Genomic DNA, 12219 nt, shown 5'->3' on the forward strand with positions numbered 1-12219 from the left:
AAGCCTCCTTAAACCTTTTCTTTTCTTTTTTCTTTTTTGTATACTGAATCGAGGCTCGTGAAAGAGCTAACATTTATTTCACAAACAAATCAAACAGACAAACAAAACATATAAAAAGAGGGAGCGGAAGACCAGATGGGGAGAGAAGGGGAAGCACACAAACACAACATTTGAGAGCAGGGAGATGTGTGGGAGGGAGAGGGCTTGGGGTGAGGAGGCGTGGGAGAAGTATAAAACACAAGGACACCAAGGACTTCCAGGACAGAAGTTGGTATTTAAAAAAAGTGGATTTGGGGTGAAATTAGCGGGGGTAGAAAAGATCAAGGTTTTGGATGGCACTTTTCCCTACTTCCCAAAGGCACTTTTTTTTTTGACAACAAACATTTTTATTCATGGACAATGTCCAAATTATCTATTGTTGATCAATTCTACACAATCTCAAATTTTTTGCTGCAATTGCATTAAAATAATTACAATCAAATCTGGATATGATGTCTTTTTTTGTAACCCTGCTGAAATGTTTGCATCATGTTTCCACCATTCAGATGTTGGCAAGCACAGGTGCTAAGACAGCGTGTGAGCGTGGAATTTGAAACCAGCTGCCACCACTCACTGCATAGAGCCATAGACGGTTGTTGGGGGGGATGGGGGTGAGGGGCGAGGTCTAGCGGGCACAGCAACTGGAGCCAAGAACACACAGGCTGTACTTAAGGCCATCAGGGCTTTTCATCAGCTGTCAAATGCAGGTTTTTAGTACTTGCAGCCAAGCCTAGATCTAAAGAACTCTAACACCCCAGTTATTAAACCTTGCCTGAGCATAATCACAACGATACAACTCGAATGAGCAGGACAATTGCCATCGCACACCCATTTTGCTCCAGACTGATAGTTGGTGAGGATAAAAGCCTCAAACTTCAGCATTAATCATTTTCAACTGACATGCTCAATTTGACTCGGGCAATCAACGCCTTGAAAATGACACACTCAACATCAACAATTGATATTCTTCATCCAATTCTGTTTGACGCACACCTTTCTCACAAAAGTGAGAAATCGATGGCTGTTTTAACTTTGTGTGCGGAAGCATGGAAAGCAACTGCGTTTTACTTTGATCGATCCACAAGCTTAGACTCTGTACACAAAATAAAATACTGCACTGCCATTTTCTCCAGATTTAAAAGGAATAAAAGGTCTCAGGAAGTGGAAGAAAGCAGCAGTTCACAGCTTTAACCAAACGCTTTCAAAGGTGTTCTTCCTTCTCCGCACAGCGGTCGGCCATTGTGATTGTGAGAACTGATGGCTTGCGCACAGACAGAGCAAATGTACGACGAATGCCTTGAAGTGTAAAGGCTCAAGTAGCAGCAGAAACATTTTTTTCTCCAGAATGCATCAGGAAACAGCTATAATATGATTCTGTAAGTCAAGGGTCTTTTCAAAGGAAGTTTACCTACATCCCAATTCTACCAACAGTTTGTATTGATGCTCTTTCTTCAGACATGGATTATTTGCTGTCCTCTAATCCCAGCCCTCTTTTCCACTTCCGTGGATACTTAAACTGCCACCATGCCAGTTGAATAGGAGTCGGTCCGTCCTCAAAGCACTCTCCCTGATGTTGCGACGACGTCCTTTGCGAAAGTGAGGAGCTTAATCGATTTGTTGCATTTCCAGCACACATCTCTCCAAATGGCTCTCCTTCTGTAGAAATTGGTCATTGTAATATTTCAACTCCGACCTGTCTTGCTCTTCGACCACTTCTCCCATTTCTTAAGATTACTTGATTAGGTGCTATTGAAAGTGTCCTTTTCCATGGCTGTCTTCAGAGAGCTGCCCAGGTGCCTCTATGTGAGGCAGTTCAGCAGGGTAGATGTTGTAGATGCAATCTGCTATTTCCCTCACAGACATGTCCATCTCAATGGCTCTGGACATTGACAGTTCCTGGAAATCTTTTCACAACAAACTGCTTTCTTTTCTTCACAGTTAATTCATTCAAGTTTCCAGCTGTTCTGTTCAAAATCCTGACCATTGTATATCAATGTGCATGGAGATGTAACAGCTAGAAAGCAGCTTTCATTCTCAATTTGGAAGGCAAACCATAAAGATGGGAACCTATGGCTCAAACACGTAGCCCACAACCACCTTGTGTCAATCCATAGATTGGTCAGTGCCAAATATCAAGCTCATCTGAAGACCAGCTTCTCCAGGCCCAAACAATCCTCCAAACCGAGTGGCAAACGTAGAGATCCCCACAAGCCATTACAAATACCCACTGGCCAAAATGGGAGGTAACGGCCACAAAAATTTGTAAGGAGACAAAGGGTGCAGGGATTAATGGGAGTGCAAGAGCTCATTAACAGCTAGGAGAAAATAAATGAGGCAGCAGTGGGTGGCAATCCAGAAAAACTTGGCGGAAGAGCATGCATGATAGGACTGACATGACATGATAGGAGGTTATGCCACAAGTGAACAATGCAGGCATGATAGTGGTATTTTGTATAGTGTTGAGGCTTGGGGATGAGCTCAAACACATCACGAAAATAACAGCAGAAAGAGATGGGGTTGACACACCAACAGCAGAGTTGGGGGGCATAATAGGGGGAGACTTGAAGAAATAAGGGATGTGGAGAAAAATGACAAAGGAAAAACTGGAAACACAGAAATAGGTGGGATTTTGAGGGTTAATGGGAGTACTAAAGACTATGGTTGCGGATGACGTGAGATGGTGGTGAACAGCTTTTTTTAAACCCTGGAGGAAAGAATGGGACTGAAGAGGATGAGGAAGTTTGTTCACATAGGTGGAAAAAAGCATGAACGAACGAGTGGAGGTGAGCAGTGAGTCTGAATTTTGGAAGTTCCACCAGAAGGATACTAGCAAATGTGTGCAACCTGCAGAAACCTGTCGGAGGGAGAGGGAAGGGAAGCAGAGCAAAGGACGAGCAGAGGGTGCAAGGCCGGAAAGGAGAAGGTACAAGACAGAGAAAGCAGCGACGTGTCTGCAATATAAAGTGATAGACACAAAGACTCAACTTCATTATGGGAGATTCCAATGATTTTGAGGGCTTGATTTCCATGGCGTCGAGTTGAGCAAGGCGTGAGGCAGGGGTTCCAGGCCAGAGGGGATATCAGTATTCCATCAAGCTGAAGATATAGGCCTTGGAGGTAGATTAAAGTTGCAATGTGCCAAAGAAGGATTTTGCACGACAGAGGATGCTCAGTCGGCGACTGGCTTTGGAGGTCAACTTTTGAAGAATAAAAGGTTTGAAGAGTAAAAAAGTTTTGAGGAATAAAGTTTTGAAGAATAAAAAATCCTTTTGAAGAATAAAAAAAGAAAAATATGAAAATATCTAGAGGGTACGAGTTGTTCCTTTAATTCAACAGTAGTAGGAGGCCTCATTAGACTGATGTCGTTGTTCCCTGAAATTTAATTTTATTGCTGGGCAGGCACAATTTGGTTCCCTTGAGGTAATTGTTATTGGTTCCATTGATCTTTGTTTTTGTGACCTCTTCATCCTTATGTTCCTGTGTTTTTAGGTGTTCAACCGGATGGTGCACAGAGAGCTCACCTACCAATGAGCTTTTTTTTTTTCTTTTTTCTTTTTTTTGTATACAAGATCGAGGCTCGTGAAAGAGCGAACATTAATCACACAGAAAGACAAACCGACACATAAAACATATAACATCGGGAGCGGTAGCCAAGATGGGGAGAGAGGGGGAAGGACACAAACACAACATTTGAGAGCAGGGACAATGGGACAAGAGCAGGGACAGGGACATGTCTCCAAGAGACATGGAGACATCGAGAGATCTGAGAGAGGGCGAGGGCTTTGGGGGGGGGGGGGCATGGGAAGGGGGCGGTGGGAGAGGTATAAAACATATGGACACTGCCAGGACTTCCAGGAAAGAAGTTGGAATTTCAAACAAGGTGGATCTGGGGTGAATTAGCGGGGGTAGAAAAGATCAAGGTTTTGGATGGGGGAAGATAAGAGATGGTGGTGAACAGCTGTTTTAAAGACCTGGAGGGAGGAGTGGGATTGAAGGGAGTGAGGGAGTTTGTTCCAGAGGCGGGAGAAAAGAGGAATGAAAGAGTGAAGGTGAGCAGAGAGCCGAGATTTCGGCAGTTTAACCATCAGAGGGTTGCTGGCAGATCTTGTGCGACCTGTAGGAATATTTGGGGGACAGAGCACAGAGAGAGCTGGGGGTGCAAGGCCGGAGAGGAGTCGGTAGAAGACAGAAAGACCACCTACCTGCCTGCGGTGAGTGAGTGAAAGGCCCTCAGAGATAGCTTGATCGCGGGAGATTCCAATAATTCTGAAAGCTTTGGTTTCAACAGCGTGAAGCCGAGCTAGGTGTGAGGCAGGAGCACCGACCCATAGGGGAGAACAGTATTCCATTGAGCTGCGGATGAAAGCCTTGTATGTGGTGAGGAGCTCAGGTGTGCCGAGGAAGGACTTCGCACGACGGAGGATGCCCAGTCAGTGACTGGCTTTGGAGGCCAGCTTGGAAATGTGGTTTTCCCAAGAAAGATCATGGCAGATAGTGAGACCCAAAAGCTTGAGCGACAGAACTTCTTGGAGAGGATTGTTGAGAAAGTAGATGGGAGGGTTGTCCAGTCGATCTTTTCGGAGAGACATCGTAAGAGTGTGAGATTTGTCAGGATTGAAAGACATGTTCCACTTGTTTGACCAGTCTGTGATTTTGTCCAAGTCTTCAGAGAGTGAGGAGGCTGCAGACTGCCGATCTGAGGGAAGAGGAATGGAGCAGCAGAGAGTGGAGTCATCAGCAAAGAGATAGAGAGGATTTTCAAGAGAGTCAGAGAGATCATTGATGAAGACCAGAAAAAGCACGGGGCCCAGAACACTGCCTTGGGGAACTCCAGCCTGAACAGGAAGAGGAGATGAGAGAAACCCATTCAGGGCCACACGTTGACGACGACTAGAGAGGAAGTCCGCCAGCCATGCGTGGAGATTTCCATGGATACCAAAGGAGGAGAGTTTGGTGAGCAGAGCGGGGTGCCAGACCGTGTCGAAGGCACGTGATATGTCGAGGGAGACAGCTCTAATTTCCTGTTTGGCATTGAGGACCTCCATCCATTGTTGAGACAGCAGAAGCAGCATGTCCAGAGTAGAGTGACCTGGTCTGAAACCAAATTGATGATCAGAGATCAAGCCATTGGAGAAGAGGAAAGATTTCATATCCGAAGCAATGATGGATTCCATGACTTGGAATCCAGAGCTATCTAGCCTGGGTTCGATTCCCGACCCGACTACAAACTGTTGGATTGGCACTTATCATGCAGGACGATGCATCACAAAGTGCACGACCCCTCGGGTGGACGTTAAGCTGGGGGTCCCATTTGCTAGTATTAGCTGCCGGAGGTTAAAGATCCACTGGTGACTTTTACAGAGTGGGTGAGTTATTGCTGACACCCTGAACAAATCCCACATTCCTCCCCAAATAACCTTCAGTCGAACATAAGGGATGCCTAGCCTGTTCATGAAAGACTGGAACCAAAAATATTCCCAAGATAACCCCACAATAACGAGGGCTTATTTGAGATCATTAAAGTACTGTAGTAGTAATGGTTCCACATCTTCAAGTGATCGTTTTTACAAAGTTTTCCATAGTTTTCATACTTAAATTCAGTCTCTTTCCAGGCTGGGGATGGGAGCTAAGGAGGTTTTTAATCTCGTAAATATTATCGAAGTGTTTGCTTGTGTGTTTGTACGTTAAATCTTTCACAACCGATCCGTGACAATGTGACATCCAGAGGCCCCAAATTTTAGCTGTATGTACTTCAGAATTTGGGTTAGGATTTAGGCTACCACATTTAGGATTTAGGCTAATGGGGGTAGAAAAGAATTTGGGTGAGGATTTAGGCTACCACATTTAGGATTTAGGCTAACGGGGGTAAAAAAGAATTTGGGTGAGGATTTAGGCTACCACATTTAGGATTTAGGCTAACGGGGGTAAAAAAGAATTTGGGTGAGGATTTCGGCTACCACATTTAGGATTTAGGCTAACGGGGGTAGAAAAGAATTTGGGTGAGGATTTAGGCTACCACATTTAGGATTTAGGCTAATGGGGGTAGAAAAGAATTTGGGTGAGGATTTAGGCTACCACATTTAGGATTTAGGCTAACGGGGGTAGAAAGAATTTGGGTGAGGATTTCGGCTACCACATTTAGGATTTAGGCTAATGGGGGTAGAAAAGAATTTGGGTGAGGATTTAGGCTACCACATTTAGGATTTAGGCTAATGGGGGTAGAAAAGAATTTGGGTGAGGATTTAGGCTACCACATTTAGGATTTAGGCGAACGGGGGTGGAAAAGAATTTGGGTTAGGATTTAGGCTACCACATTTAGGATTTAGGCTAACGGGGGTAGAAAAGAATTTGGGTTAGGATTTAGGCTACCACATTTAGGATTTAGGCTAATGGGGGTAGAAAAGAATTTGGGTGAGGATTTAGGCTACCACATTTAGGATTTAGGCTAACGGGGGTAGAAAAGAATTTGGGTGAGGATTTAGGCTACCACATTTAGGATTTAGGCTAATGGGGGTAGAAAAGAATTTGGGTGAGGATTTAGGCTACCACATTTAGGATTTAGGCGAACGGGGGTGGAAAAGAATTTGGGTTAGGATTTAGGCTACCACATTTAGGATTTAGGCTAACGGGGGTAGAAAAGAATTTGGGTTAGGATTTAGGCTACCACATTTAGGATTTAGGCTAACGGGGGTAAAAAAGAATTTGGGTGAGGATTTAGGCTACCACATTTAGGATTTAGGCGAACGGGGGTGGAAAAGAATTTGGGTGAGGATTTCGGCTACCACATTTAGGATTTAGGCTAACGGGGGTAGAAAAGAATTTGGGTGAGGATTTAGGCTACCACATTTAGGATTTAGGCTAATGGGGGTAGAAAAGAATTTGGGTTAGGATTTCGGCTACCACATTTAGGATTTAGGCTAACGGGTGGTAGAAAAGAATTTGTGTGAGGATTTAGGCTACCACATTTAGGATTTAGGCTAACGGGGGTAGAAAAGAATTTGGGTGAGGATTTCGGCTACCACATTTAGGATTTAGGCTAATGGGGGTAGAAAAGAATTTGGGTTAGGATTTCGGCTACCACATTTAGGATTTAGGCTAACGGGTGGTAGAAAAGAATTTGTGTGAGGATTTAGGCTACCACATTTAGGATTTAGGCTAACGGGGGTAGAAAAGAATTTGGGTTAGGATTTAGGCTACCACATTTAGGATTTAGGCTAACGGGGGTAGAAAAGAATTTGGGTGAGGATTTAGGCTACCACACGTTGGCCTTGAGGCCACCAATTGCAACCATAAAGTGTATATTGGGATGTGGGGTCAGGTAGTGCTGCCGCAGGCCTGCAGGCAAAAGGTAACCACCACGAGGCCAATAACTCCATATGATAGCTTTTCAATGTCCAACATGTTACCGAGCTCACCGAGCCAGGTAGCCCCAGATAGTAGGTTTATATTGATAAATGATTTCGGTCTGTAACAATGGGGGATCTTTTTGTATTTTGCAGCACGAGTGATAAAAAGTACTTTAGAAAGGGGAAGACGCACATGCTCAGAGCAACATCGATCAAAAAGTTACATAGCCATGTAATCGGTGCTTCAACCATGTTCACACTGTCTCGTGTCATCATCCACACCGAGCTAAACGAACCAATTACAATTGCACCTTACGGTTTTTTGGGTTTTTTTTGTATACAACATCGAGGCTCGTGTAAGGGCTAACATTAATCACAAAAAGAGAAACTGACACGTAAAACATAAAACATATGATAAAGGGAGCGGGAGAACTAGATGAAGAGCAGGGACATCGGGAGATCTGTGGGATGGAGAGGGCTTGGGGGTAGGAGGCATGGGAAAGGGGGGGGTGGGGGTGGGGGTGGGAGAGGTAAAAACAAACAAACAAAAAAAACACATGGACACAGCTAGGACTTCCAGGAAAAAAGTCGAATTTCAAAAAAGTGGATCTGGGGTGAATTAACGGGGGTAGAAAAGATCAAGGTTTTGGATGGATGACATTTCAGGGCACGGTTGCTAAAGAAGGGAAGCCTAAACGGTTAAAACTGCTCGACAGCATCAATAGGATTACAATTCAAATGTTTTAAACAAGTTACATTAAATGGGCTGGCAGGAGTTAGAAACTGTCACTCTGGTGTTTCGCGTGCATGGTGAGCCATCAGTGTGTAAGGACTTTAAGCCAGATGTCCCATCTGGAAGCAATGATCGTTGGAGGACGATAAAGATCCCAAGGTGTCTTTGGTGAAGAGTAGGTGAGTTATCACCGGCACCCTGAATGAATTTCAAATTGCTGCCTAGACCGTGGGCAACAAATGTTTGGGTCTTCTGGGATATTCATTAACACCAGGTTAGACCACTTGCTATATCAGAGTGTGGTTGTTGTCTGGTTCAGCAGGTGCTACACTATAAAAAAAAAATTCACGTTCTTAAGTTTGTTTGCATGTCACATGTGAATGGCCGCTTTCAGCTTTTCAGGGCAATCATGAATTAATATGAAATGTTAGTTTATATTATGCAAAGCAATTTTACATACAAAGGCTTGGACCAGCGGAACTGAAAACCCTCCCTTTTTGGGTGGTTTTGTAGGCAAGGTAACACTGCCTCACATGCTCCCGGAAGTTTAGGGCATGGAGATTGTGAATATGACAGGTTAGACGATGTGTTCAGTGTAGTGGAGTCAGACTTCCTACGAATGATGTTTTTGTGGGTGGAGTCAGGCCACATGTCCAACCAATGGACAGAAAGAGAGAACCAGACAGACAAAAAACTGCCATACTTTAATATATAGATTACCAGCTGCTACGTGAACTTCGGAAATCATACAAACCTGACAAACTCTCGTAGCCTGTCCATGGTCCACGACCAAAAGGGGGCATTGTGTTATGGTCACAAAATGTTTCAGAAATCTATGTTAACACAATCCACTTGTATAGGCCTGAGGCCTCCAACCCGCCTGTGGTGAGCTGAAGAGCAAAGATCAACCTCTTAGAAGGAATACCAATGAATGTTGAGGGCTTTCCTCTCAATCACCTCCAAGTAGGTAAGCTGAAAAGCTGTGTTACCAGCCCAAAGTGGAAACGCATACTGCACGACACTTCGGATGAACATCTTATATCCCGTTCGCTATGAGCTTAAGGGAGCAACCAAGAAAGGACCTAGCTCTCCGAAGTGGTCCAGGGCAGTGACCAGACCCGGAAGCCAGTTTGGAGATATGGATTTGCCCACGGCATGTTGTGGCTCATCGCGAGGCCCGGGACATCTTGAAGAGAAATTAAGCCGGCTATCCTGTATGCAATGCGTGTGCACAAAATTCACAATACTATTTGGTAGGTCAGTCAAGCTGGCCATCCTGTAGGCTAAGTGTCCTGGACAGATGACTCCCAATTCCCTGTAGGACATACGTGACAAAAGTACACAAGGTTGCCACACCTTGCAGAGACCAGTCCCATTCTCTAACCGTGCGTGACAGTCCCATTAAGGTCAATGAACGGTGAATCTAAACAAAGGACATCAAATCGGAATAGTCTCAAACGCCCGGTTACTGTTTTAAAACGTTATAAACGTTAATTTACACGAACTATAACTCTGTGAAAGGTTTATGGCACTTTAAGGATGTTTAATGGTATATTACTAACTCGATAACACATGGGATAGCACTTTCAAACCTTTTAATATGAATGTTGTGTCACTGTCTCCAGGGGGTACATCTATTTATTTAATACGTACGCAAATAATGATAGAATTTTGTTCTTCCATAAATCTCCCATCCAATTACTCCTATTAACCCCCAATCTTTCCCCCTTTCCCTCGACTACCTTCATCTCCCCGATCATCCTCATCTTCTTAATGATCTCAAACTAACGAACCACCCCAAAACAACCCGTGCGTACGTAATAAATATATATAGGAGCCCAAATCATTTTAAACAGTGCTAATGTTTAAAGCGAATTGCAATAACTCGGGTTGAGCCTCTTGAAACACTTATTAAACACAGTAACGTACTCTGAGACTGTAAAACAAGTCAAACAGAGCTTAAGTGTCGGTATGACGCGAATGTGACGCCTACCAGTTGCAAAGCGCAAAGAGTGAGCAAAGTGCAGCGTCCGCTGCAACGACCCATCTCCGCGGGACCTCTGGCCGCACGCAGGCTTCCTCCGTTTGTGAACACGGACTATATTCCGGGGCCGCGCCGCTATCGCAACCCCATGGCCGTTGTTGGGTGCCGCTTCGCTCCGTGTGATGTCCTTCTGTCCGGCGGAGCGTCCCCGCCGCCTCCGTCCGCCGTGCCTGTCCGGGCACGAATCGTATAGCGATCCCACACAGCACGAAGCGCGCCAATGAGCGCACGGCGACCCCACCCCTCACTGCACTCTCTCCACGGCTCACCCGCTCCTTATATTCCCTCTTTCTTCATTAGCGCGTCCCTCACCCCCCTTCGCCTTCATATTCCCATCCTAAGCCTCCACACACTTCTCCACGTCGATGGGCCCACTCCCCTCCATGTTCACAAACTGAAACTCAGGACGACTTCGCTATAACAACCTCCCCTCCCGATCCCCTTTCATCTCCCATTTAAAGGATCTTAGTTTCTCACCCATCTTTCTTTTTAACACCATTTTACCCAACATTCAACCCCCCACTCTCTCGCCCATTATCGCCCCAGGGCCATTTTGCTTCTCTTATTGTCCTCAACCCCGGACCACTCAAAATCCCTCCGCACCATTTTCTCACTTTTTCTTCCTCCACTATCCCTTTCCCTTTTACTTAAATAGATTCCGCCGCCAGAATCCTTCTTTCCACCCTCATCCTTTGGCACCAATCCCAATGTCAACCGGCCCTGCATCCCTCTTGTTTGGCTCCATCCCAACAGTCCGAGTACCTCTTAACCTCCATAATCCTTAACTCCCTCCTTTTCGCACCAGCTGTGTTCGATCTCTCGCCATCTCCTTCCTTACATCGACTCGTTCAATGCAAACAGGGTTTCCTTAAACTTTGTTTTCCCTTTTCCTTTCTTCTCTTTGCACTTTCATTCTCACGATTTTAATGTTGCAATGTCCACATGCCGGGTGCTCAGCAACCTTCGTTTATCCCTTAATATTCCTCAAACCATCCTTACTCGCAGCCTGTGCCATTCGAATCCAACAGTACACGAGAGACACTCCTATAAAGCAATCCCTGCATCATTTTTCTTCTCGCCCCCCAATATGACTTTAACCCTTTCATCAATGGGACTTGAAAAGTCCCAAACGCCATTAATTGCTGCAGGACACAACGACTTGCTTCAACTACCTGCTGGGACTTCTCAGTCCACGTAACTAGTTAACAACGAGGATTCGCGACAGACTATAACATCCCCAGGATATCAACACCTCATTTGTGATGCCATTCTCTAGGGATTTCCACCTGCTCCATGCTGTCTTGAAAGTTTTAAACAAACGGTTGGACAAGTGGACAATTTTGTGTCGCATTTATTTTCACGTCCTCTGCGGTTAAAAAAAACCTGCACTGTGTCTTTGTTCCTCTCAACGCCATTACCCACACACTCACAGACCTGCCCTATAATCTCGAACAACATTATTTTCGTAATTACACAACTATTCATTTTATTGTCAATCAAAAACGAGTCGGTGCATTTAGCATCCGTCACGTCCCTAATTTGCCGGTTTTTTTTGTTAACACTTTTTTTTTGTTTTGTGTACAAGATAAAAAGTGTACAAAAAAAAATATTGTGTACTATTTGTAATAGTACATGTAATATTGTAATAATATATAAATGTAATATATATAAATGTATAAATAATATATAAATGTAATAATATATAATAATATATAAATGTAATATTTGTACTATTGTGTACTATACTATGTACTAATATATTGTGTACAAAAATAAAATTTGCTCGTGTAAGAGCTAGCATTAATGACAAAAAAACAAACGGACACATAAGACGAAATAAAGGGAGCAGGAGACAAGATGGGGAGAGAGGGCGAAGCACACAAGTACAACATTTGAGAGCAGGGACATCGGGAGATCTGTGGGAGGGAGAGGGGTTGGGGGGATGAGGCATGGGAAGGGGTGGGGGTGAGGGGTGGGAGAGTTAAAAAAATAAAATAAACCACATGGACACAGCAAAGACTTCCAGGAAATAAGTTGGTATTTCAGAAAAGTGGATC

At 44.4% G+C, this 12219-nt stretch overlaps 1 protein-coding gene across 2 annotated transcripts in view; it reads right to left on the minus strand.

The window, feature by feature from the left end:
* The window catches only part of LOC137421760 (sodium/potassium-transporting ATPase subunit beta-1-interacting protein 2), a 297307-nt gene extending 286847 nt beyond the window's left edge, over positions 1 to 10460 (minus strand). The window contains exon 1 of one of the 2 annotated variants that reach the window (XM_068108120.2): positions 10112 to 10460. In XM_068108120.2, coding sequence (XP_067964221.1) covers positions 10112 to 10165 — 54 coding nt within the window. In that variant the 5' untranslated portion in view covers positions 10166 to 10460. The remainder of the gene's footprint in view (positions 1 to 10111) is intronic. The other variant, XM_068108121.2, reaches the window with a different exon arrangement.
* Between the last annotated feature and the right edge of the window lie 1759 nt (positions 10461 to 12219).

Source organism: Myxine glutinosa, chromosome 2 (genome assembly GCF_964187855.1).
Source record: "Myxine glutinosa chromosome 2, kmMyxGlut1.1, whole genome shotgun sequence".
In the NCBI taxonomy this organism is placed as follows: Eukaryota; Metazoa; Chordata; class Myxini; order Myxiniformes; family Myxinidae; genus Myxine; species Myxine glutinosa.